The following is a 26,388-nucleotide window of genomic DNA, read 5'->3' as shown; positions in this document are numbered from 1 at the left end:
TGTGGCCAACCTGGTTGTGCTTTTTCTTGCTCCGTGTGTGTTTTCAGTCAGCCATTCTACATGCCCAAGTTCTGGGTATGCCTTTGGAGATGCATAGCCTCGGCGATGCCCTTGTTGTGAGCGTGGAAGAGATACGGTTAGGTCTCTTGCTTACACTGGTACTTCCATCATTCACCCTAGGCCTAGGCTAGCTTATCGGGGTACTAGGGTCCCCAAATTTGTGGGCCTGTCCATGCATACATTACTATTTTTCCTAGTGCTTAAGGAGAGATATACTCAGGGCAATTGTAACCCCAGAGACTGGGTGGATGCAAGTCAGGAAACTCCTAAGATGCCTGGCCCTGAGGATTAAAGAAAGGTATTTATGGGCTAGCCTTGGTCTCCGGGCTATTGCTCCAACACAGATAGAGCATAATTGCTGAATGAATTTGATAGTATATAGTATAACAGACAGGTAATCTGCATAGTAATGCAAAGTTTACTGTTGCATGAGTAACAAAAACCCAGAGACAGAAATCGGGGTTCAATCTGAAAGTCAGAAAAGCAAAGCAGCCAGCCACTGGCTCTCACCTCTACTTCAGTTTGAAATGGCGATCCTGCCTCCAGGAATCTCAGAATGAGACTGTGTCTGAGAGCTATCTCCTCCCGTCTTATATTCCTCTCTAGGGCTGGGATTAAAGGCATGCACTACTACCTGGTCTGTAAAGCTGATCAGTGCAGCTTTTTTACTCCTGAACTTTAATAAATAAATAACTTTATTTATTAAAAAAACAAATGAAATATCACTACAGTTTCCATGTATAGAGAATATACAGAGTACTTTTGTATTGCTTTTACATTTTCTCCTCACACCTTTTCTCTGGGAAAGTAGATCAGACAGACTATTTTGTTTGTTTTGTTTTTGTTGTTGTTTCTGTTTATTTTACTAGGAGCTCAAGTACTCAGACAGGTCTTAAATGGACTATGTAGCCAAGAATGAATTTGAACTTCTGATCCTCCTGCCTCTACCTCCCGAGTGCTGGGATGACATGCATGTAACACCGGGCATAATTTGGAATCTTTAAAAATAAAAATTTGTAGCTGTAGGAACTACAGTTCAAAGATGCCAGGAAAGTGACTGCCTCTGCTCCCAGACAGTGGGGAAGTGCAGACACCAGTCCCTCAGGTGACCTCACCTAAGGGACTGGTGTCTGCACTTCCCCACTTGTCTCCCAGCAAAGGGTGACTAGGTGGTGAAGTAATTCTCTAGGGAAGCATGACCAATTTTCCTTCCTCTGCATTCCTCTCTGCCCCCGCCCCTGCCTGCCAGACCCCTTATATACGGTTCTCCAAGCTCCCTTGCCTGCATACACAACTGAGACAGGAGCTTGCTACCTACATGGATATCCTCTACCAATGAATGCTGAGGAGCTTGCCTAACTTTTCCACCACAAAAAGAACCAGCCACTTTCATCAGCAGCCTCTAGCATCACTTCAGGACCTGAGGTGAGCCGTGGGGGCTGCCCGTAGCCTTTGCTCTGAAGCTTTAGGCTGTGGCCTTTTTTGGGGAATGCCGGCTTAAGGGCTGATTGGCAGATACCAACCTCTTAAAATAACGGAATGAGGAGTTGATTACTCCAGCTTACACCAAGGAGGATTGGGGTTGTATGGGAGGAAAGCCAGGGGGATAAGAGACCCAGAGATGGACTTCAAGAGGAGTTGGGAAGCCTATAGCACTTAGAAGAGAATGGGAAGATTTTTGACAATGGGCTCTGGCCTTGGGCACCTGTTCCCTACCCCAGGTATTTATTCTCTGCCCTCTCTGCCCTTCTGGGGTTGGGAGACAGTTTCTTCAGGTGTCAGGCTAGGACATGACTAAGACGGCTCCTATATGGTTGTAGAAAATGGGGCGGAGGAGTAAAGAGGAGAGAGAAGAGAAGCAAAGAGCCAGGGAGGCACGGCAAACAGTTTTCTGTGGTAGTCATGGAGGCACGGCGCTGACTCCCGCTTGAGCGGCTGCCACACAGTCATTCCTAACGGGCCCTTCAGAGAAGCATTTTGAGAATGACTCACCTGGAACTCATGCCCTTTCTTCTGATTTCGCTTACTGGAAAGATCAGTTCTTAGGAGCGCATCTGCCAACTGAGGTGGCAGACTTGAGCGTGTGACCCAGACTTGCCTCCTGTGCCTCTCCCTGTGGGCCTCTGTTAACAACCCTGGGCTACCTTGTGTTGCGGGGTGAAGGCTGCTTGCCTCCTGACGGAGAAATAGATCTGTAGAAGTTGCTCTAGGACTCAAAATCGGGTCCTAGAAACCAAAGGATGAAGTGAGCTCTTTCTCCTCCTGAGTCTGGGGTCTCTTGTGCTCTTGGCCAAATTCTTCTTCCTTCCTCTTGGTCCCATTTCTGTTGGTGGCCGGGAGGACTGGGATAGAGAAGGAAGGAGATGCAGGTGTGGAGGTGGATGAACACGGTGATGGAGGGCAGAGAGGTAGCAACGCCAGCAGCTATGAGCTGGAGGGTAGCAAGACCCTTGCTCCACTCCGGGGCATCCTACATGGCTTGCTGTGTTCTCACCTGGAAACCCACCTGTCTTAGGACCTGTTCTGTTGTTCTAATGGAACATCAGACACTGCATAGTTTATAAAGAAAAGATGCTTGTCTCAGAGTTCTGGCAAGTTTAATATCGGGGTGACATTTCCTCGACCCTTTTGGTTGATAATCCCAAAGCACAGCCTGCATACTCAGTCCCAGACAGTGTCTGGTATCATGGGACAAGAAGGCACAGGCAAGGCAGAGCTGAGCTAGCTTTTACAAAACTCCCTTGAACGCTAGCTATCCCATAGACCAGTAATCCACACAATCATGAATTCACTCAAGAAGACAAAGATGTGGTAACCTCATCCTCTTAAAGGTCCTGCCTCTATGTACCTCACAGGAGGGAGCAGATCTAAATATGAGTTTGGTGGAAACACGCAAACCACAGCATTTTTCTAGCCCCAGGCACCCCATTTGTGTGCTCCTAAGGGTGGCTGTATCACCTCTGGGAAAGTTGTTTGGGGGTGTGGGTTCCGAGTCAGAGGTTGGCTCAGGATAACGCCTCCTTTCCTTCAGCAGAAGCACCTGTCCTTTCCTCTGCCCAGATGAGCTCAGCTCTACAGACTCTGTCCTGTCTGACCCTCATCCTTCTTCTCTGGAACCAAGTGCCAGGGCTCCAGGGTCATGAGTTCCGATTTGGGCCTTGCCGAGTTGAAGGGGTCGTTCTCCCAGAACTGTGGGAGGCCTTCCGGGCTGTGAAGAATGCTGTGGTAAGTAGAGGCTAGCCCTGGATCCTTTCATGGTGCTCCCCCTATAGGGGGTATCTTTTCAGGACAATGGATCCCTTTCCGGCTCTCGGTTTCATACATAAGAACCCTGATGAGCTGGGCGGTGGTAGCGCACATCTTTAATCTCAGCAGTTGGGGGGCAGCCGCAGGCAGATCTCTGTGAGTTTGAGGCCAGTTTGGTCTACTAAGTGAGTTCCAGGACAGCCAAGGATACACAGAGAAACCCTGTTTCAAAAACACAAAACAACAAACAAAGAGAACCCTGATGAGGTCAGGAGGCTCCATATGCCTAGTGCCATACATGAGGAACCTGAGGCCCAGTCATTGTGGCCAGCCACCAGTCAAAGAATCAGAGTCCAAAGGGCGTAAAAGGGACCCTGAGTGATTCTTCTTCATCCTGGGTGAGTCTGGCTCAAGTTTAAGGAGCAAGGTGAGAGGCTCTGGGTTTTGGAGAGTCCTCCAAGAGTAAGAGGCAGCTCCTAGGTTCAGCCACCTGTTCCCATGTGAACTACGGAGATGAACCTTACCCTTTGTGGCTCCCTGAAAGGCTCCATTTCCTGTGTCTCATAGGACTAAAGGAAGCAAAGGTTTCTTTTCAAGTTTGTGGTCAGGCTCTAAGGACCCCTGGGGGTACATATGCCCCTTTGGGATGAGTAAGCTTAGTGGTTTTCTGTAGACAGGACCTGTACCACCTCCCCAGGAGCGAGCTCATTATGTCCCTTCCTGGGTCCTCCTCTGCTCCCTCTGGCCTCCGAAGCTCACAGATGGGATAGAGTTTGGAGTTGGGGGAACAGTGTATTAGCACGATTGGCTCCTACACGCAGATCCCTAACCTGGAGACATCTTTTCTTTCTGTTCCCAAAGCAAACTCAGGATGGCATCACAAGTGTCCGGCTGCTGAAGCCTCAGGTTCTTCAGGATGTCTCGGTAATCAGATAGTGGGGAATGGGATAGCTCTGTAAGAGGGGCTGATGGGAGCCCTTCCCTTCTACTCTGAGGTGACCCTACACAGGACAGGGCAGGACATGAGGCAGGGTGGTCTCTATTTGGTGTTACTACTCTGTTGGTAGGTGAAAGGGTGGGGGTTGGGGTTGATAAGCATCATTTTCCACTGAGTCAGGCCCTTGCCAGCCATCTTTCTTTTGCTTATGGAAATACAGCGGGCATTTACTGAAGTCAGTCGGCATTTCACCTCCATCCTTTTCTCTCACCTGCTACTATCTTCTTACCATATGCATAGACCAGTGGTTCACAATCTACAGGTTGTGTCCTCTTTGGGAGTCAAATGGCCCTTTCACAGGGGTTGCCTAAGACCACCAGGAAACACAGATATTTAATGACAATTCGTAAGAGTAGCAAAAATTACTGTTACGAAGTGGCAACGATAATGTTGTGGTTGGGAGTCACCACAAGAGGAACTGTGTTAAAGAATTGCTGCGTTAGGAAGGTTGAGAACCAGTGCTCCAGACAGTCTATGACATGCACGGAATGCTCCCTGAGGGTACCAAGCTTCGGGAGCAGAAAGGGCCAGACAGCACTTGCTGGGTTCAAGGGCATCAGGTGTCTCACTCTTCTCCTTCCAGTCATTTTCCTGTCTCAATCACAAAGTCCGGTCCAAATGCCTTTCAGGATCCACCACGTTAATGAGGTCATAAGTAGAGAAGGAAGGGAATATGGTCTGGGTGGTGAGCCAGGAGTCCTGGGAGCCAGGCTAGCATCTAGAATGGCTGAGTCACCTTGGGCGGGCATCTTCTTCCTGGGGTCTGGGATCCTTCTGTGAATCACTTGTTCTACAAGACTCTCGCCATTTCTTCAGATCGGTCTAGTGCCACCATCGTTTCCAAGGAGACCCTATGGCATTCATCTTGCTTTGAGTGGCACATGGGTTTTCTCTTTAGGGTTAGGGTTGGCAGATGCCTCAACGATTTGGTTCTTCCCCAGGATGCTGAGAGTTGTTACCTTGCTCACAGTCTGCTGAAGTTCTACCTGGACACCGTTTTCAAAAACTACTACAGCAAAATAGCTAAATTAAAGCTCTTGAAGGAGTTCTCCACTCTGGCCAACAACTTTATTGCCATCACGTCAAAATTGCAGCCTAGTGTGAGTAGATCAGGACTGGAGCCTGGGAAATGGTGGGCTTGAGAATCTGCCCCTCCCCCACCCAATCCTTCCATTCCCAACACCAAGTCCTGGGTGTCACAGAAAAGGGTTATAGGTTCAGGTCTCCATCTGCTCTGATCAGAGAGATAACCCATGCAAGGTGCTCCACTTCTCTGGGCTTCAGTTTTGTCATCTGTGAAATGGGGATGACGTTTCTACTGTAGAGATTTGGTGGGAAGAAAGGTACAGCGTGTCCTATGTTGGGACTCTGGCTCTGGCTTCCTTGAGAGTATGGGACTCAGTGCAGACCTCACAGGATCTGGGAGCCCCACCCTGACAGCACCGGGAAGAGCTGGAGGGGCAAACCTCCACTCTACTCTAACCTTAGGAATGTTTCTTGTTGATCCGCAGAAGGACCAGGACATGCTTCCCATCAGCGGAAGCGCACGCCGGCGGTTTCTGCTGTTCCGCAGAGCATACAAACAGGTGAGGCTAGTAGCTGGAACTGGGCCCACCCAACAGAAGCAGGCAAGCTTGAACTGTCACAGGGGAGTGCCCCAGAGACCAAATGCAGACTTGAATGCAGGTGCCTCCTCTGGGCTAGTCCCAGACCTACCTGACCCAGGAGGGAGACACGTATATTTGCAAAAATAAGCATCTGCTTTGCAGAAGTGATTTCTTTTCCTGTTAGTGGGGTGGTTTTTTTTTTTTTTTTGATTTTTATTGAGCTCTACATTTTTCTCTGCTCTCCTCCCTGCCTCTACTCTCCCCCCTCCAACTCTCCCCCAAGGTCCTCATGCTCCCAATTTACTCAGAAGATCTTGTCTTTTTCTACTTCCCATGTAGATGAGATCTATGTAAGTCTCTCTTAGTGTCCTCTCCTGTTAGTTTTCAAACAGAAATGCTATTGTTTTTCCCTACAAGATTGTTCACTATTGAGGACTTCCCTTAAAAGAAAGTTTTACAGGTACCTAATGTCAGAGTTGAGAAAGAAGGTGGATATCTGACTTTCCAACACATCTGCATCGTTTCTGCAATGTTCAAACGGTCTCATTTTGAATAAAACATATAGAGGATTACATTATATCTTTCTAGATTAACACACAAAAGAAAATCCAAATCTCAAGCCTAGTACCCTCACCCTCAAAGAAAACATGCTTGGTTTTGATCACTTTATGGGAGAGCAGATACACCAGTCTAAACTCCATGGTGGGATGTACAAAAGCACGCTTATCCGCCCAGTGAGCTCACCACATCTTCCCTAGGTGGCATCCCATGGTTTTATGTTCAAGGTCTGTGTTCTTCTCTGGCTCCTTACCCACTACTCAACAGCCCCTTTTCCTCACCCTGGAAACAAAATACACATGGATGGGGTACAAGTGATGGGTGGATGCATTTATCAGAGGCCATTCCCCAGGTGATTCAGCTAATTTGGAGTCAGGTCCCTTTCAGGCAAGCCAGGCTGGAAGGAAACTACTCTTGAAGTCAATATCCCTGACCCCTTTCTCTCCATTTACCGCAGATGGACACAGAAGCAGCTTTGGTGAAAGCCTTTGGGGAAGTGGACATTCTCCTGACCTGGATGCAGAAATTCTACCAGCTCTGACTGTCTGTCAGGATGATGTCCTCGTTCGTCCTCCGTGTCGTTTCAAGCCATTGTTTATACCCATGCTGTCCTCAGACCCTTGGACACAGACTGACTCCATGGTTGGCTCAGGCTTCCCTTTAGACTTCCTTCCTCAGCAGTCCACATGACAGTCATAGAAGGTGCCTTTGAATGCTGTAACTGATCCACAAGGCGGATTTGCGTATTTATTACAACTTTATTTAAATCACTGTCACTGTTTCGGTGGTAACCATATTTATTTGTGAACTTGGACGCTCCACGGAAGCAGCAGAATGTAGTGCCCCACGCTTCCACGGTATTTCCTGTGATCTGGCTACAGCGTGGGGGCAGTGGATGGATGCTCAGTAAATATTTAAACTGGGTTGCTTCTATTTATTTATTTTTGTCTGTTTTGAATTGTTGGGGAACAATGAGTGATGTTGAGTCGACTTTAGTGCTGGGGTGGAAAGGAAGGCACTGACTTGGGATTTTATTTATCTTCATGTGTATGGGTGTTATGCCTGCCTGTATGTTGATCCCCTGGGACTAGAGTTAAAGATAGTTGTAAGCTGCCATGTGGGTACTGAGGATCCAACCCAGGTCCTCTGGAATTGCTGCCACTGCTCTTAACCTCTGAGACATTTACTGTGGGAGAATGCTCTTGTACATTGATCTGTCTCTCGTATTGGCTCAATAAAACACCGATTGACCCGTAGCCAGGCAGGAAGTAAAGTCAAGGCGATCAGACTAGGAGAATTCTGGGTAGAGGGAAGACAGAGATGCAGTAGTCAGTGAAATGTAGAGGAAGCGAGATGAGAATGCCTCACTGAGAAAAGGTACCTAGCCACGTACCTAAACGTAGATAAGAATTATGGGATAATTAAGTTGTAAGAGCTAGCTAATAATAAGCCTCTGTGTGTTTCTTTGGGACTGAACAGCTGTGGGACCAGGCAGGACAGAGACTTCCATCTACAGTTATTGCTCCACCAAAAGACACTAATTTGAAGACTAAATGATGAAAGCTACAATGTGGGCTAAAACAGAGCCGATTCATCCCAAAACTTCACCTTTTCCTTGATTCCCCACCCACCCCACTCCCCGATTTCTCCAAGTACCCCTCTTTTCTTATGATACCATTCTTTCCTTATCTGTTTAATATGATGTGTCAAGCTGGGAGTGACTTCATGCCTGGATGCAGTGTTCAATCTGTGATGCTATTCCTAGTGAAGAAAAGCAGCTTGACATAGGTAGCCACTTCCTTCAATTTCTAGGAAAGTGTTCAGGGAGCTTGTGTTGTGTATCTGGGAAAGGCCTTCTTCTCAAATGCAAGAACTGGCATTCTCCTGCCTCATGCTATGCCTGAACTCTGCAGCTGATGTCAATTCCAGAAGTGCCTGACTCTACCCTTGCTCTAAGCATTAGACAAGAAGCATGTGCGGGTGGGATGTCTCTTCTTCCATGCTGGAAGTGCGGAGTCCTGACCTCGTGGGATCCCCCCGGGTGCTTTGCTCCCATGCCTTGCTATGAGCTGTCTGGAATTGTCAAGGAAATGGCTGTATTTCTGAAAGCAGAGAGAGGTGATAGTTTGGCTAAGATCAAAGTGAAGGTGCTAAGATACAGAAGAAGATAGGAGATAGCCAAGACTTTCTGAAAGAGAGAGATGCTGGAGTCAGGTTATTTATACCAAGTGATGGGGAGTTAAAGAGGATTCATGTGTGCGGTGTGTGTGTGTGTGTGTGTGTGTGTGTGTGTGTGTGTGTGGTGTCTCTAACCCTAACGAAAACTTAGTTCTAAAAATTTAGAATAAGTCATCATATCAAATAAGTTGCCCTTGACATGGGACTCAAGAAAAGTAGAAGCTCATTATGCCCTTTGGTTGTCTGGGAAGACCATCCAGGCTTATGTTCCAGTCTGATGCTACATGAGCTAGGAGTAAGGCAGCAAAGACCATGTGACCAATAGTGATGAAGCATCCCCTAGGATGTTAGGTGGCACAGAAGGGACAGGTGCCGCCATGACAAATGAATCCTCTGTATGCCCAGAGCGCTCCCGATGAGTGCAGGGGGCGTCAATGGGGTGAAAATTAAATTGTAACAGGACCATTCTCAAGGCATTCAGATAATCAGGCGAGACTCAAGTTGGGGTGTGGGACATGGGAGGTAACAGGGTTTCTATAAACACATCGAAAAGGTGCTGGATATCAGCAGACAGGCAGGACTCATTGGCACGAAGATCTGGGCCTTGGGGGACAGCTGGGGAGATGACATGGGCCAGGAATGTTGATGTAATCGTCTGGATCACTGTCTTCCACGTTGACAGCAGGCTGGTGGCCCAACATCACGTACTCACAGCTTGTCTTCAGAGGTGGGGTGTGAGGCCAGGGGGCTTCAAGTACCTGGGAACAACCAAAGGAGTGTCAGTAGCTCTGGCTGCGTGATTTTAGCATCTGTTTAGGTGGATATCCGCTGCAGGGAATGGAACGACATGGGCTTGGTTGCCGAGTTCTAGATGGTAACGACGCAGAATTGGCTGAACTCCATTGAGTGGGCCAGTCCCAGGGTTTTTCAGGGTGCAGTCTCACCCCCAAATAACTGGAAACTACTTCATTCTAACGTGGGCAGGATATGCTTTACATGGGGTTCAGACTGAAATCATACGGTGTGAAGGAGGCCCACCTGCAGAAGTCTCCCCTTGGGGACAGAGGGATATGACATGTAGGAAAAATATGCACCTTCTCTGGCAACTATTCAGAGGTAGGGTGAGTCATTTCTTAGACCTCTGCAAGGACTTGGAGAGGCTATGACATGGCACAAGACCGCATTCCAGAAAAGGGCTGGGCAGCCGAGGAAGGGAGATTGCAGGTCATGTGGGCACTAGGGTGCTTCTCTCTGCCAGGCAGAAGCTTTAGGACTTCTCCTTCATGGCAGCTAGTTCTCAGAAGACAAGGCTATGTCAAGACGCCGACAGGGTACAAGTTCTGTAGAGACCATAGGGCATATCCACAGGAAGAGAAGACAGACTCTGCTGGGCCAGTCACCCCCAAGCCTTGGGGACTATTGGGGGGTTTATGTGGGTGAGAGGACACATTCAAGAGGCTGGAGGTGACTACAGGTTTCTTCCCATTTTAGAGAGACACGTGATCATTTAATCAATATATTGCCAACCAGGCATGGCATTCATAACCTCCCTTGAAGGCAGACGTGCCTGTAAGACAGCTAATGGGAAGTGAGTGGAAGTGAGATATGAAAATTCAGGGTCATGGTCATAAACAGCCGTTTTCCCTGTGGGTAGAAATAAGGATTTGGTCTGGCAACTGAATACTGACCATGGACATGGAAGTTTGTGGGGGCTGTTAGAGCAAATATCCCTGGGTTGGTGTCCTGGGTTAAGCTACTTCTTCTGGTCCCTCTGGTTTGAACCTTGACTTTAGAGGAAGACATGGCCTCCGTGTCCTGGGCTCTGCATTTTTTAGGTCTGTTGTATTTAATTAATTATCACTAATTAACACACACACAGTGCCCTTATTAATATTTTTCTGACTACAAACCCCACTGTTTTAGATGTTGTGAATACTTAAAGAATTTTTTCTTTAATTTGGAAAAACAAAAGGACACACTGTTCTGTTTGAATAGCTGCATCTCTGTCCAGTCACTTTGGATAAAGTCTGATGGCCACATTACCGCCTCTCATTTTAAATGAGTTTTCCAGAATGTTCTCCCTCACACTGAGTTAAAACTGTCGGGGTACCTTCCACCCCCTCTAGCCTTCTAGAAACCTAAGTGTCCCTTTTACACTACGGTCGCTGCAGGGTTACTCATCTTTTATCATTCTCTACTTGACTAAAGCCACCCAGCATCCATTTATCCCAAGAGAAATGCTTGACCAGGTAAGTAAGGTAACCAGAGTTCTCCTGAGGGCTTCAACCTAGGAACCGGATACAACCAATTGGGGTACTGGGGACTAGAGGGGCACGCTTGCCCTGCTGAGCACGGATCACTGGCTGGGGTGGGCGGAGCTTACCTGCGGTGGGGCTGGGGGTGCTGAGGCTGGGGTACTGAGGAGTGGAGTCTCTGTTGGGCCTACCGGGAAGAAGAAAGCGGTGAGTGCTGGGCATCTCCAAGCCTGGCCGCCACCCGACCCCTGCGCCCCACTAGAGCCAGTCTCCACGCTTCACGCGTGCGTGCGCTCACCCACTCGGTCGGGTATCGGCGCACGCCGCGGGCAGGCGCTATAGACGTTGTTCTGCGAGCGTGGTCTCTGCGGGGCACCCGGGCGCTGTGCGGGGAACTGGCGGGACGCCTCCCGGCCTCGAATCCTCATTGCCACTCGGCCCACGCGCCTGGAAAAGGCTTCAGGGAGTCACCGGGAAGAGAAAAGGACATGGCATCAGATGCCGGTGGCCACCTGCATCTCCTCCCCCCTAACTGCACATCTCTTTGGTGTCTGGCAGTGTGTGACCTATGCATAGATGCCCAGGGTGCAGAGCGCAGGAGGAAGGGCAAAGCCCTCCTAGGCTCCATCTCCCATCCACGGTCCCTGGGAGTTCAAGCTGGATCTGAATGCTCTGCTCTATTTTGGTATCTCAGCTCTTCCAAACGAAACCCAGAGCCTCAAGCTGCTCACCTTTCCTTCTTTGAACGGCTCTTTTTACCATCAGTCCCAAAAGAACCAGCAAAAGAAAGCCCAGGAAGGCCGGAATCAGGATGTGAAATTCTAGGACGGGGATGTGCAGCCCTTGGTCTTCTCTCTCATACTGTGGGTTGTGGTGGGGTGTTCTTGGCCAGGGGGGGAAAGGGAAAGGAAGACAGAGAAGGTAAATGAGGAAAAGAAACGTAAAGACTCAGCCAGTGCGGTCACCCGTTTTGGAGATGACTCAGAGTTGACCCTTTGTGAACAAAACCCCCTCCATCACCCCACCAAGGAGATTTGTTTATGGGGTCAGGAGTCTTGGGTTCAAATCAAGTTCCGCATTTTACTGGTTATGTAGTCTTGAGCGAGTCTTAATTTCCCTGAGCCGTATTTCCTTATAAATGGGAACCATAAAACCTGCCACAAATTTGTTAGGGCTATAAAACAAAGGAGATATAAAGAATTGAAGGTGCCTGGTCTATAGGACTTTCTATAACAGCTCCTGTTCCCGCCGCTAGAAACCTTTTCACGGGCCGACTTGCATTAGCCAGACCTGGAGTCTTTTATCTTTTAATGTCTTAGGACACTGCATGGTGCCAGGCATGTAGTTGACATTTAGAAACTGTTTATTACGTGGATTTCTGAAATAGGAATCAAGAGTCCTGTTTTCACTGAAACCACTTAGACTTCATTGCCCCAGTTCCCTCGCTTATAGGATTCGAATGATTCTGGGAGTTCATCTTCGCTCAGACTATAAAATACTTGTGGGTTTTCTTGCGCATTTGCTATAAGGCTGCCCCCTAGTGGTTCATTTAGGTCCGATATTTAGGACCTAAAAAAGGAATTTAAAGTGTGTTAGCGGCATTAAAAAGGAAAGGAAAAAAGATGAGCGTAATTTTAACATTTATTAATTTGTAGCTAATTTTAATTAAATTAATTAAAAGTTCTTCTCATTTAGTTATTCATTAGAACAGACCTGAATGAATCTGTATGATTGAAAGACCCAAGCCTTTCTATAAGGTCAGAAATGGCTGTTGGCATGCCCATCTTTGTAAACAAAACTAATGCATTTTCATAGCACACTCAAAAACAGCATTTCTCGGGGGACTCCTGGAGACAAAGGCGAGAAGGGGCAAGCTGACTTCAAGGCTCTTGCAGCCAGGCCCTAAACACAGACTCTTACCTTTGCCCCTGGAGACTGGTGTGGTGGCTGTAGCTGGCCGCTAGGGGCCGGAGTGCAGGCTGAGCTGAGGTCTTTGAGGCTGTGGGAGCTGGCAGGAGGGCTGGAGACTTAGCAGCTGTCATGGAAGATGGTCTGGAAACTCTGGGATGGTGGGTAACTGGAACGGTGCTGGAGGGCTGGTGAGCTGGAGGGGCCTTGGTCCTGGGAGCTGGTGTGGTCACTTCAAGAGAGAGAAGGGAAAGGTAACAGTGGTGATCAGCCATGTTCTCCAGTCTGCAGGAGTGTCTTCCTCGCTCAGTCATTTCACCCCTTTTGCCCATACATGCTACCTTTGTCCTCGCAGCCCTCATGGCTTGGAATGCCTTTATAGCATGCCATATACACAGAAAATTTTCATGCATGCTTCTTCCAAATATCATTTTCTCCGACAAGCCTTTCCTGACGTCACAGGCAGAAGCACTTACCATGTACTGAGTGGGGACTGGGGGTGTGGGGTGGGGCGTCTCTTGCTTTTCTATGCTCATTTATTCTCTTCCATCCCATCCTTGTCAGTCACACTCGCTGATCTATGATCTGCCCAGTTACACTGTTTCTCTTGGCCCCAGCAGGGTCTCCTAGTGTAACGATGTTCAATTAGAGTGTCTAACTGATCTGGTATATGCTGACACACCATGGAAACCTTAGCGTGACAGTCATCTTTTAAGTGTCAAATAGAGTTGTTAAAACCACTAGCTACCAGCAGGCAGAAGACAGCCCTACAGGTAGCAGGAAGTGTAATGACCTCCAGCTGGGAACCAGCTGCCCTACCCGGACTTTGAAAAAGGAGCTGGCATTTGTCAATTGGGCACTTTGTTACTTTGGTTTGGTGCCACCTGGTGGTGATATGAGACTCCTGCAACTAGGGCCTGGTGTCCTAGTTGGAGAACGAAGGCCCTCTCTTAAGGCAGGGACAAAGAAAGCATGTTCGCTTTGCCAGCCACTCTTTGAACTAAAAAATAAGGAAAAAAATAAAAAAATAAATCCCTCTTCTGTCGATCTTGATTTGAAGGACTGACCTTCGGATATGGATTCAGAAGAAGTGACATGTTCAACCTCATGGAGCGGGCTAGGAATCTGCTCCTGCAGCAATCTGTGAAACCACGGTGGAAGCTCAGGGGGAGGCTCTTCTTCCCAGAATGGATCATATACTATTGGAGGCAAGAGGGATACACACTGGTGATCACGGGGGAGGAGAAAGGACTGGAGGTTCAAGGAGACACTGACTCGGGCGAGGCTGTCAGGAGATGAGCACGGTCCCCTGAGACAAGCAGAAAAGGAACTGAACATGTCCCCCTCCCCCGCCCCAAGGAACCGGTCTTTCCCAAGAGCCCACCCAGCATTCCCTATAAGACCGTCGGGCTATTGGGATTATAAAATGTTGAACCAGTCGTGTGCATGTTAGGAAGTTACTGAAAAGAGGAAAAGTCAGGGGTAAGAAGACATGAAGGGCCCGACCGTGTAGTTAACAATGTGAACTAGATATGGTTTGATCAGGGAGTCTTTCTCCTTTCCATTCATCTGAGACTTTTCATAAGTACATAGGACCATTACGGACCTTCTTCTGGTTCCCTCAGCCTAATGTCTGCCTCTCCACTCATGCCCTGGGTAGGCCAGGCAACACCCATTTTATTCCATTGTCCCCTGTGGATAGAAGGTTCTAGGCTGGGGTGTTGGTCTTAGGCTGTGTCGATCTGCATTGTCACTGGGCTGCCTAACACGGCACGGGACAGTCACAGTTAGAAAATTGCCTCCGTTTGCTCAGCTGAGAGTGTTTCCTAAGCACCTACCAGGATGGACATTCAGGGTGATTCTCTGGGTCTTGCCCCGGTCTGTGTGTCCACCCACACCGCAAGCATAGACTCCATTGTCACTTTCGGTCAGCCGCCTCAACTCCACTCGGAAATGCTTTTGATCCGACCATGGCAGCAGGGCGGCTCGTCCTTCATACTCCTTCCTGACGAAGCTGTTGGATACCACAGTGGCACATATCCTGGGGTCAGTCATCTCCCGGCACAGGTACATCCTCACACCTGTTTGAGGGTGAGGGAGTGGGCACTTGACGATAACAGATCCACCCCACTCGGCATCCAGCTGTACTTCCGGGAGGACCTTCAGCATTCCAGGTACTGTAGGAATCAGTACAGAAATCAATGCAGAAAAAGCTCTATATCTAGATGTGTCTCAACTTCAGCCACACCCTCAACCTCAGGCATCTCTCCAAACCTAGTGCCGACCCCAGACATCCTCACACGCTTCCCTAGATCTAGCCTATCCCTGCGTTAGCCAGGCTCAGCTCTAGGATGACCTCTGCCTGTTGACTCGTGCTCAGGTTCTTCAAGGTCCTGTTCTCTTTCAGGCTTACTCTGTGCCCATCCCGTGTCGTCAGCATCAGCCTCATTATTAAACCTGAGACTGTAAGGGCTTAGACACAACCACAGTGCCTACTCCAAAGAGAAACTGTATGCCTGGAATGACCCCCAGTGACACACAGCCCCCAAGTGACTTCAGTATGGGGGCGAGAAAGGTGACACTTTACCTTCCAAGATCCCCTTTTCCTCAAATCCTTTCTTCAACCCAGTCCCCCCTCCAACTCTATCAAACCATGCAGCCATCGGATGCCTTTCATGTGCATCCCTCCATCATAGATTAATCATGTGGGTAAGTCATCCCAACAGACTGCTTCTACAGCACATGGAACAGATTCCAGGAGAGAGAGAGCTCAGGGCTCCCCAAAGGGAGCAAGCAGGAGCACCTGATTCAGGCTGCCAAGGGGATGCTGTCCTAGGAGTAAGGCTTTGAGAGAAGTGGTATCCAAGCTGCACCCTGAGCCAACGGGCATGGAGGGCAACAAAAAAGGTGATATTCATCACTAGTGTGGAGAACTCGTGGGAGCCAAAGCAGGGTAGGCATGCGTGGGAGTGCGTACGTGTGGTTATGAACATACGTGCGTCTGAGGTGGGAGAAGGCGTCTAAAGGAACCTACTGATATGATATTAATGTTGGAGAGGCAATTAAATGGCATCTAGTTTGCAATCTTGATTTTGGTGACTAAATTGCTGGCGATCGAAGAGAGGGAGAGACGTAGTCTGAAAAGTCACTGTCAGTATACAGTTGGGTGAAAACACACCTTTGAGACGTGAATGATGCTCTGTAGCTTTCTCACAGTGCGGAGCAAGGTGAAATAAGGTCGGGCCTTGAGGGCTGAGGCCACTCCAGAGATTTTCTAGGCAGCAGTGGGATTCAACCCACTCAGGAGCAGAATGCTCGAAAGGAGGAAGACAACTGCTTGCGATTTGTGTGTTATCAAAAGGGATATAGGCTACGAGTGTGTGTTTGTGGGGCAGGCGCTCTCTCTACCTGGACCTGTAGCTCACCCATTCACCAGCAATCCTGGGCATCCTTTTGCCTCAGCTTCCCCAGCTCTGGCTCCTAGGTGTGAGCCACTGAACCTGGCTTTTTATGTGGCTGCTGTGGCTCTGAGCTCAGGGTCTCAAGCTTTCGTGGCCAGCGTTTTCCCTACCTACCCGCCCCGACCGTGAAATTCTAAATTCCTTTAAAAAGGACGAGAGGGCTGGTGGGATGGCTCAGTGGGTGGAGGCACAAGCTGACAACCCTGGCAATTTTGGTTCCCAGTGCCCCCGTGATGGAGAAAGAGAGCTGACTCCTTCAGGTTGTCCCCGACCTCCATACGCATGCTGTGGTACATGACCCAAATGTACAAAACCAAGCCAAACAAATGTATTAAGACATTTAAAAGCATGAGAACTTTCCACTCGGCGTCCCATTCCCATTGACAGCAGCCTGCACGTGAACAGGCCTGTCTCCTGATTTCAGTTCTGCCGCGGAAAACAGCCCTCTTTTCCTTTCCCAGGGCACTCCTTCCGCTGCAACCCGAGTCTACCCTTCTCTTGATTTAGAATGTCTGTCTGCAATGATCCCCCACCCCTTTCTGCTGCATCATCAGCTGAATTCTCTTCAGCACCGCAACAGCTCACACACAAGCCTGATAGCGGCACCTTGAAAACTGCTGTTTGCTCTTTCTGTTTTCTTTCTCAAATGTCTCAGCAAATTCATATCCATTCCTTCAATTTCTCTTTGATCAAATGCAATCAAAATTTGGTCTCTGAAAGTCCACCGACACTGCTCTCATCCACGTCAAGACTGTCTTCGTGGCTGTCTGTTGATCGCTTGTTTGTCCCCATCTTACTGGTCCCCTTGGCAGCATTTGACCCACCCGCGTCTCCCTTCTAGGACCCCTTTTTGTGCCCCCCTGATGCTATACTGCCATAGCTGTTCACGTGCTGGCTCCTCTCTTCCTTAGTCATCGCCACCTACCCCTCAATGGTGGACTCACACATAGCTCGGTACCTGACCGATTCTTCCTGTGTCTTCCCTGCTCTTTCCGCACTAACTCATTGATTCTAGGGCCCTTTAAATACAGGTGCTGGTAAAGTTTTAGCTCAGCACATGTTTGCTTGTAGTCTTGTTACTACCTTTGAGATCCAAACTGGCTCTGGCCCTTGGACTCCATTGACTATTTAAGATAATATCTAACAACAGCCAGAAGAGAACTCTTCCTAAACCTGCTCGCTCATAAAAGAGTTTTCTGTCTTGGAAAATAATGCTACCATCTAAGGGATGAAGACCAAACCCATCCTCATGCTAGTGAATCAAGAATAAATTGCTGGAGGTCCAGGGAGAGGGCTCAATGGGTGAACTGCTAGCTTGACAATCCAAGTTCGGTTATTGGAACCCATGCAAAATCCCAGCTATGCATCTGTAATCCTCTCATTCCTATGGTGAGCCAGGAGGCAGAGAGAAGAGAACTGTCTGGAAACGCACAGGCCAACTATCTTAAAGTATGTAGCATAGCAGCAGATACAATACGAGCCACCCTGCCTTTAGTAGGCAGAAGGTGTGAAGTGACTCCAAAGTCACCCTCCGAAGCCCACATACGTGCTGAAATTACATCACTACACCCTCTAGTTTGAGAGGTGAATTACCGAGCTCAAGTCATCTTTTCTATTGCACCATTGCAGAGTTGGAAGTTTCCCCTTGTGATGGGTTGATGTCTTATGTCCACTTGACACAAGCTAAAGTCACCTCAAAGGAGGGAAACCTCAATTAAGAAAATGCTTCCATGAGCTTCTGGACTTCAGCTGAAGAGAGGGAGGAGGAATCATATGAGCAAGGGGTGGGGTCAAGATCATGATGGGGAAAACCACAGAGACAGCTAACACGAGCTAGTGGGAGCTCACGGACTCCTGACAGCCTGAGAGCTGGGGAACCTGCATGAGACCAAACTAGATCCCCTGAATAGGGGTGACAGTTATGTGGCTTGATCTGTTGGCAGGGGGGCTGGCAGTCAAACCAGGACCTATCCCAGGTGCATGAACTGGCTTTTTGGAGCCCATTCTCTATGGTGAGATGCCTTGCTTAGCCTTGATACAGGGAGAGAGGCTTGGTGCTGCCTCAAGTTGGTATCCCAGACCTTGTTGAATCCCCAAGGAAGTCCTTACCCCCTCTGAAGAGTGGGTTGGGGATGGGAAGGGGAGGAGGGGGCCGGGTTGGAGAAGGAGAGGGAGGGGAAATGGGGTTAGTATGTAAAATGAAAAGTAATTTTTTAAAGAAAAGTAAATGGAAGAAAAAAAATTCTTCCAAATTGGGCTTCAGGCAAGCCTGCGGGGGCATTTTCTTAATTAGTGATTAATGGGGGGAGGGCCCATCTCATTCTGGGTGTTGCTATCCCTTGGGTGGTAGTCCTGGGTTCCATAAGAAAAGAAGTTGAGCAAACTTACTGGCTATGGGAGTAAGCCTGTAAACAGCACTCCTCCATGGCCTCTGCATCAGCTCCTGCATCCAGGTTCCTGCCCTGATGAGTTCCTATCCTGACTTCCTTCAGTGATGAACAATGACATGGAAGTGCAAGCCGAATAAACCCTTTCCTCACCAACTTGCCTTTTGGTCATGGTGTTTCATTGCAGCAATAGAAACCCTAACTAAGACAGCCCCTAACTGTACCAATCTCTTAACGAATCATACTTCTTCGCTCTATTTGCATCTTTAACTGAGTTCGCACTCCTTTCTTTGCCAAGCGGAGCATTTTCCACACATTTCTGACCTTTCTCACTGTAAATCTGGGTAAACACAGGGAGTCGTAACCATGCCACTGAGTGAATGCTACGCCACCTTTACAGTTCTCCTGTGAAACAACTTAGTCCATTTGAGTTCAGGATCATTCAGCGTATGGAGGCGCAAACAGAATGCAGACAGATTCTTCACCGTGTTATAACACAAATGGCTCCTACTCCAAGTTCTGATGGAGTCCTTGTTCTCCTGTGTGTGAGACTCTGGTCTTATGCACTCACACCAGAATACTCTAATTAACCTCTGCGTACAGCGTTCTAGACCTTCTTTAACCATCCCTGGTTCAAGACGCCTCCTGAAAATGAGTTCTGAAGGCCCATAAGCCACAGGTCAGATGTCTCAAGCAGGGGTCCCACATCTTGGCATAAAGTTCCTGGATTAGTTACTTTTCTTATTGTTGCAACCAAATACCTAACAGGAAGAAACTTCAGTAAGGAAAGGTCTGCATGGGCTCACAGTTTGAGGGTGTAGACCAAGTGGTTCTCAGTCTGTGGGCTGCGACCCCTTTAGAGGTTGGATGGCCCTTTCACAGGGGTCATCTGAGTGCCGCAGAAAACACAGATATTTACACTACCGTTCATATCAGTAGCAAATTTACAGTTATGAAATAGCACGAAAATAATTTTATGGCTGGGGGTCACCACAGCAGGAGGAACTGTATTAAAGGGTGGCAGCGTGAGGAAGGTTAAGAGCTGGTAGAGACTGCCATGGGATGGAAGCTACATGAAGCTGCTAGATTATATCACAGGGTGAGATGGTGTGGGGGATCAACAAGGAAGGTGAATCCCAGTGCTCAGCAGCTTCCTCTCTTTCCTGTTGTTATTCTGTCCGTGAAGTCAGCCCATAGTCCAATCCACAGGCAAGGTGGAGCTTCTCCCTCAGTTAACTTTCTCTGGAAACATCCTCACGACCACATCCAATGGTAAGCCTGAGTAATACCTGCACGTTTCTTAATCCAATTAGATCCTCAACAAAGCTTAGCTCTCGCAAAGAGGATGTTATTGATGGACCAAGTAAGATATAAGCACACTGAGCCAAATTATGATGTGACTGACTGGACTCAGAAGGCGCTGACGAACGAGAGGTAAGTAGGTTTGGGAAGAACCAGTGAACCGTAAACTGGGAGGGATGGTGTTCCCGTAGCAGGGACAGCCAGACCGAGGGCACTGAAGCAGGGATCTGTAGCATTTGTTCAAAGAAGAGCCTGTTTGGTTGGAAGATACAACGGAGTGTGGTGCATTTAGAAGATAAGAGTAGGTGTTGGAACCATTGGATGACAGTATAATGTTAGAGATGGTTAGGACAGATGGGATAGCTGGTTTGTATGGCGCAGTGAAGTCTCTCAGGCAAGGCTTCAGGCACATTGAGCTCCATATCTTGGTGACTGTTTAAGGGGGTGCTGGGTAGGAGGTTGTAAACTGAGCTATGAAGTTTAGGGAGTAGGTTAGGCAGTCTTCATTTGAACTCAATAGCTGTCAGTTCAAGCGTGCAAAAGAAAAGAAAGATCAAAGAAAGAGAAAATAGATGTAAGAAGATCAAACCTAGGAGACACCTATTTTCAGATCTCATACGTGACTATTTAGGATATGTGACACCTTCAGCCTTCGTAAAGCTAGCGGCTGCCCTGGATGGGAGTCGGGAAGAATGCTACGCGAGTTGGGAGGGGCCAGGACTTCACTGTCTCCAAAGGCCTGCTCTTGCTCTGGCTACAACTCAATCCTTGCAGAAACATTAGGGCTGGAGGTGGCTGGTGGTGAATTAGCCCTGGTTAATTCAAGCCTGGTAATTAGCCGGGAGTGTCCCCCCACCCCCACCCCCCACAGTACTCACCTGGCAGGAAGCAAAGTAACCAGAGCCAAAGGCACATGGTTCCTTGGAGGCCAGATTCCATACAGGAGCCCCTGGAGTACGCAGAGACACAACAATCGCCTGGGCAGCGATCACCTGGGAGAGCCTTCTACAGTCGGGTACTTGAAAGAGAGTCTGGCCCCCCTGAGGGGTAGGGGTTTAAAATGAGGAAATGATAATCTGTCCTGTTTGCTAACTGGCCTTTGTCTAAAAAAAAAATATCAGCAAACCACAGAGGAAATCGAGTGTTGAGAAAACATGTGTTACATAAAAATGGGTGACCAGTGTTCAAAGGGTCTCTAAGAAACTCAGGACTCTGGGCAGCTACCAGGCTTTGACACCTTTCTCAGCGGGGCCTCCCAGGATTCCTTTGCATTGACTGGTTTCTGGACTAAAGTCATTTATTGTTTCTCTGTCTTCAGGATAACACAGACTCATCTCCAGTTCTCTCCCGACAACAAAGGCTTTGTGGGCCGAAGCTCGGCTGCTTGAAGTCTTAAGGGGCTGTCAGTTAATTCCTCCGAAGAATACTTGTGAACACCCTACTATTTGTAGTGATATAACCACAGATTTTGAGCAATTCATTATTTTTCTCTGCACTCTTTCTAGAGAATAAATGAAAGTGAGATAGCACAGCCTCAGGCACCCCACCAGGCAGATAATCATTCCTCAGGGGTCTTAGCCACAGCCTGCCCAGTGCCCCAGCTGTACTTCGTCCCTTATTCTCCCACAACGGTCTCCAAAATGGTCTTCCCTCTCACAGAGGCACACTCCACTGACCAGTAAGAGAAGGGCAATGCTAAGAGTCAGGTGTGACAAGTCACATAGCAACTCCTGGCGTCCCAGCAGCCTGGGAGAGCCAGTCTTCAGGACACCTAGTGACAAGAATAAGGCCATTGATGAAGGGAAGAGAGAAGCCGAGTCTGTGAAAGCTCATGAAAACAACTTTGGATTCAAGACAGAATGCCTGAGGGTTTGTCCAGGCTTGACACGTTTTAGCCTTGGGCAAGCGTCCCTGAGCCCTGAGCCAGTGTTCTCACTGATAATAACGTAGGGACAGTCACTGTCTTGCCTGGTGCACAGCGGAAATCGCTGGTGTGGCAATGCTATTAAAGTCCTTTAACATGGAGATGTGCAAAGCGATACGGGGTTCCCAGGTTTTCCTTCAGGACCGCTTCATTGGTTAACCACAGTGCCCGGGGCCCCTGGTCTAGGCTTTCCAGCCTTGTGCCCATCCTATTTCAGGCTTCTTGGTGGCTGACTGCACCCCGCTCCCCAGTCACCCCCACACACCAGAGCTGTCACATGCTCTCCAAAACACAACACAATCATTTCCTCAGCCCTGGAGATTGAATGTGAGCTCAGAGCAGGTGCAGAGGAAGAAGAAAGAGGAAACGTGTGGGCGTGAGCAGCCTGCCCTGCTGTGCCCTGCCCTGCCCTGCCCTGGCCATCTCTCTCCCGGTCTCTTCTAGTTCAGAGCAACTGGCAGGTGATAGCCTTCGGCCAGCAAGTAGGCCTGCTGTCCGAAGGCAGCCTCAGGTTTCTGGTTAGAGTGGCTAACCCAGGTCAGCTTCAGCTAGGATCAGTGTTGACACTTCCTACTTAGAGAGCTCTTCCCAGTGGCCTTCACCGGCCAGGCAGCTAGCTGGGCTCTCTGTTGGCTGGGATTGCCTTGGAGTCCTGGGGCAGGCGAGAGGAAGGAAAGGAGAGAGGGAGGCAAGGAGGGAGAATGTGGGTGAATGTACGAAGCGTTGATGGTGGGTGTGAGAGTGTGGGTGTCAGTGCATTGTGGGAGTGTGAAGCCAGTGTCCTGTGCAAATGAGCAGCGTGGCATATGTAAATGGGTGTGGTGTGGTATGTAGGCATGTGATGTGTGTTCTGTGGTACATGATGTGTATTGCGAGTAGATGGTGTGGCTGTAAGTGTGTATTATATATAGTTGGTATGTAATTTCTGCGTGTCTATGAAGTTCTGGAATTTGCTGGCTGAGCCTGTCAGTCGGGGCTGAATGAAAGCAGAGCATTTAACATGTGCAACCTACGCAGATTCCCCTTAAGAACTCATATGAGGGGAAGAGCAAGAGTTAGCGTGTGTTGGGGGTGGAGAGTCAGCCGTCTGCAAACCTTCTGATCTGCAGTGGTGGCCTGCCTGCATGATAGGCTGGTATGACAGCGGCATAAACACCGTGGGAGTAACCGACCAGTATCTGACTGGAATGAAGGCCCCTTTCATGAGAGGGCGCCTGTACCTGGCACATAAACACTGTGGGAGTAACCGACCAGTATCTGACTGGAATGAAGGCCCCTTTCATGAGAGGGCACCTGTACCTGGCACTGCTCTGGTGGCCAGGGACCCGAGACTAGAGTGAACATGGGCCTGGGGGAAAAACAAATCCTGTTGTTCTACTAATGGAACCCTGTAACTAAGTGACTCCCGAGGACACTCTGCTGGATATATTGAGGTTGTGCTCAGCCTTATCAGAGAAGCCTCTTCCTGCTGCTGATGCCACCTAACACAGAGACCCACAGCTGTGCGACTTGCTGAGAGCGAGAGACCTTGGAACACTGAGTCCTGAATGGGGTGGCTCCATCAGTCCCCTCCGCTCAGGGTGCAGGGAGACCTTGGAACACTGAGTCCTGAATGGGATGGCTCCATCAGTCCCCTCCCCTCAGGGTGCAGGGAGTTAGGCAGAAGGCAGAAAGAGTGTGAGAGCCAGAGGGGGTGGATGACTCCAAGGAGACAGTATCTTCCGGATTCAACACGACTGACTCCATATGAACTCACAGGGACCGGCAGCATGTATAAAGCCTGCATAGGACCAAACCATATAAAATAAAAAATAAATCTTAAACAAAAGAATTACAAGTCTGTACTCTGCCAGGTAGGAATGACGAGAGAGATCCAAACTCTTAGGCCTGAATCTGATCAAATGCAGGGCCGCCACTTCAGGCACCTCTCCACCCCCCACTTTGTGACTCATTGTCCTTTCCACAGGGACATATAAATCAGCCAGCCAATCAATAGTAGTCATTGGCTGAATCTGTAGCTCAATAGTTGAGTGATTCCCTTGAATGCATGAAGTCATGAGGTTCAATCTCCAACACTGCAAAGAGGCCACCATTGCACTCTCACTGGTAAGTGGGAATTTTGTAGATAGGTGTTAAGTGTGGTTCATCTATAGTGTACTTTAGCTCTGGAATTTCTCTGTTAATTTCTAGTTTGGATGAAGTAGCTGAAGATGAGAATGGAGCATTGAAGTCTTCTCTGTTATTACATCAGACTTTTCAAGCGCTTTAGTGTTTGCTTTATGAAATTACAAACCCTATATCTGGTGCACACACACATATAATATATACACATATATATATGTGTTTGTGTTTTATACCTTCTTATGGGTTATTTGCTTTATTAACATACAGTACAGTGAGTCTCAACCTTTTTAATGCTTTGACAATGCTTTAATTTAATTAATACACTTCCTCATGTTGTGATGACCCGCCAACCATAAGATTATTTTGTTGCTACTTCAAAGCTGTAACCTTGCTACTGTGATGAATCCTAATGTAATTATCTGATATGCAGGCTATCTGATATGTGACCCCAGATGGGTTGTGACTCGCAGGTTGAGAACCACCAAGATAGTGACATAGTGACTTTCTTTATTGCTTCCCGGGACTAGCTGGCTTGAGGCCAGCCTTAGTGGCTATCAGACCAGCTAAGGAAGTTTTCAGACAGCTGACATTTGCTTCCTGAGTTGCCTCTGATATTCTGATCTCACAGTGCATGTGTTTCTTGGTGATAACAGAAAGCTGCCCTTTGCTTTTTAATGCGTTCAGATAGCCTTTAAATCTTTAAAGGGGCCACGTAGGCCATTTGTGTCAAATGAGAGACATTTGTTAGTGCTTGTGACTTTGCTAGTTGTTCTGGTTGGTTGGGCTCTTCTACGGTTGGTTCTTTGTCTCATGTTACTGTTGGAGGTTTCCTGGCTTACTGTGTTGGATGGGATGGATTCTTTCCTAGCTCTCCCTGGTTCATCTACTCATTGCCTAAAAATCATTCTTTCCTTTGTTTTTGTGAATAGGATTTTCTTTTAATATGCTATTTAAAATTTTTTTCAAGATTTAGAAAATATCAATGTGTGTATGTGTGTGAGAGTATATTCCATACATATGGAGGCCAGGAGAGGGTGTCAGATGCCCTGGGGCTAGAGTTATAGGCTGTTGTAAGCTGCTAGCAGTGTGTTGAACTTAGATCCTTTGGAAGAGTGGACACACTTGACAGCTGGTCCATTAGCCAGCCTTAAATATTTTCTACACTGCCGGCATAGTGGTCACGAACTGCTTTAATTTGCAAATGTCTTTATTTCTTCTTCAGTTTCAAACTGGCTTTATTGGATGTAGCCATCTTGATTGGCAGATGTGTATTTTCAGTGCTTGCCATATTCCATGCTTCCTAGTTCCTAGTGTTGCTAGTGATAGACCTGACGTTACTCTATTGTGTTTGCCTCTGTAGGTGGGGCCAGTGGTACACCTGATGTTATTGTGTTGTGTCTGCCTCTGCAGGTGGGTTGGCATTTCCCCCTTAGCGTTACAATACACTTCCTTTGTTTTGAAGGGTTGACTATAATCTATTCTTCCTATTTGGGGCTCTAAATCCTTCTTATGTTTGTCCATCCATTTCTTCTAGAGGATTGGGAAATTTGCTACTGTAATTGCATTGAAGGAACTATGGGAAATTTGCTACTGTAATTGCATCAAAGGAACTACACCTTTAGATTTCACCTCAACTTTTTCTTCTTTCTTGAGGATTCTTGGGCTCAGTCTCGTGAACATGTCCTGGGTTTTGGTCATGCTGACCAACTTTTCTTTTGTTTATCTGAATGAATTATCATCTTCATTTTGTCCATCCCTTGATAGTCTTGATCTTTCCTTGGCAGCATGGTTTTGTTTGTTGGTCCTTTCCACAGTGATTTTCCTTTGATTGATGGTCTCTTTGATCCCAGCATTTCTATTTGGCTGCTCGGAATCAGGTGCCGAAGTTTCCCTATTTTTCTAAGTTTGTTATTCATATTGATCACCTGTCCATCTGTTTCATTAGCTTTCTGTTGTAGCTGATTTCTAGAATCTAGCTGATTCTCTCACTTCGTGCATCTGCTTGTTTGAGGCGCCTGTGTAGTCATTAATTCTTTATGAAGCAGGACTCTGAACCATGTTTTCCAGCCTTTCCTCTATCATAGCCCTTGGTTTCTTGTTTGGGGGAACTGTGGTCTTGTGGCCGTTTTCTTATATTTGCTGTTTCTTTGTTGTGTTTTGCACTTCTGTTGGTGTGACCGCGGCCCTGGTTTTTCCTTTTCACTTTCTCCACCCTCTTTTGATGTTTTGCAAGTCCCCAGGCAAGCTGTTTTTGCTGGTGCTTTGTTTCCTGGACAATTTGGAAGGGATGCTGACGACAGCAGCAGGTGCAGAGTTGGCAGCAGTCTGGGTGTGAACTTGCAGGAGTGGACACTCGGCTTCCCCTGTGCTCTCAGTAGGGT

General features: G+C 48.1%; 2 protein-coding genes across 2 annotated transcripts; one reads left to right on the top strand and one right to left on the bottom strand.

Annotated features, from left to right (window-relative positions):
• Positions 1-1,403: 1,403 nt before the first annotated feature.
• Il24 (interleukin 24) lies at positions 1,404-7,138 on the top strand. The gene is made up of 6 exons (XM_075987847.1): positions 1,404-1,485; positions 3,092-3,285; positions 4,168-4,230; positions 5,245-5,403; positions 5,815-5,889; positions 6,926-7,138. Exons 2-6 carry the CDS (start codon positions 3,121-3,123, stop codon positions 7,007-7,009), a joined length of 546 nt encoding a protein of 181 aa, XP_075843962.1. The 5' UTR covers positions 1,404-1,485; positions 3,092-3,120; the 3' UTR covers positions 7,010-7,138.
• Positions 7,139-7,206: 68 nt separating this feature from the next.
• Fcmr (Fc mu receptor) lies at positions 7,207-21,021 on the bottom strand. Its single transcript, XM_075987845.1, has 8 exons — positions 20,838-21,021; positions 14,648-14,986; positions 13,877-14,008; positions 12,822-13,041; positions 11,633-11,784; positions 11,200-11,358; positions 11,030-11,088; positions 7,207-9,404 (listed from the first exon to the last, which is right to left on the bottom strand). The coding sequence occupies exons 1-8, from the start codon at positions 20,896-20,898 to the stop codon at positions 9,228-9,230; spliced, it is 1,299 nt and encodes a 432-aa protein (XP_075843960.1). The 5' UTR covers positions 20,899-21,021; the 3' UTR covers positions 7,207-9,227.
• Between the last annotated feature and the right edge of the window lie 5,367 nt (positions 21,022-26,388).

Source organism: Microtus pennsylvanicus, chromosome 10 (genome assembly GCF_037038515.1).
Source record: "Microtus pennsylvanicus isolate mMicPen1 chromosome 10, mMicPen1.hap1, whole genome shotgun sequence".
Taxonomy (NCBI): domain Eukaryota; kingdom Metazoa; phylum Chordata; class Mammalia; order Rodentia; family Cricetidae; genus Microtus; species Microtus pennsylvanicus.
This window is presented reverse-complemented; position numbering and strand designations above follow the sequence as displayed.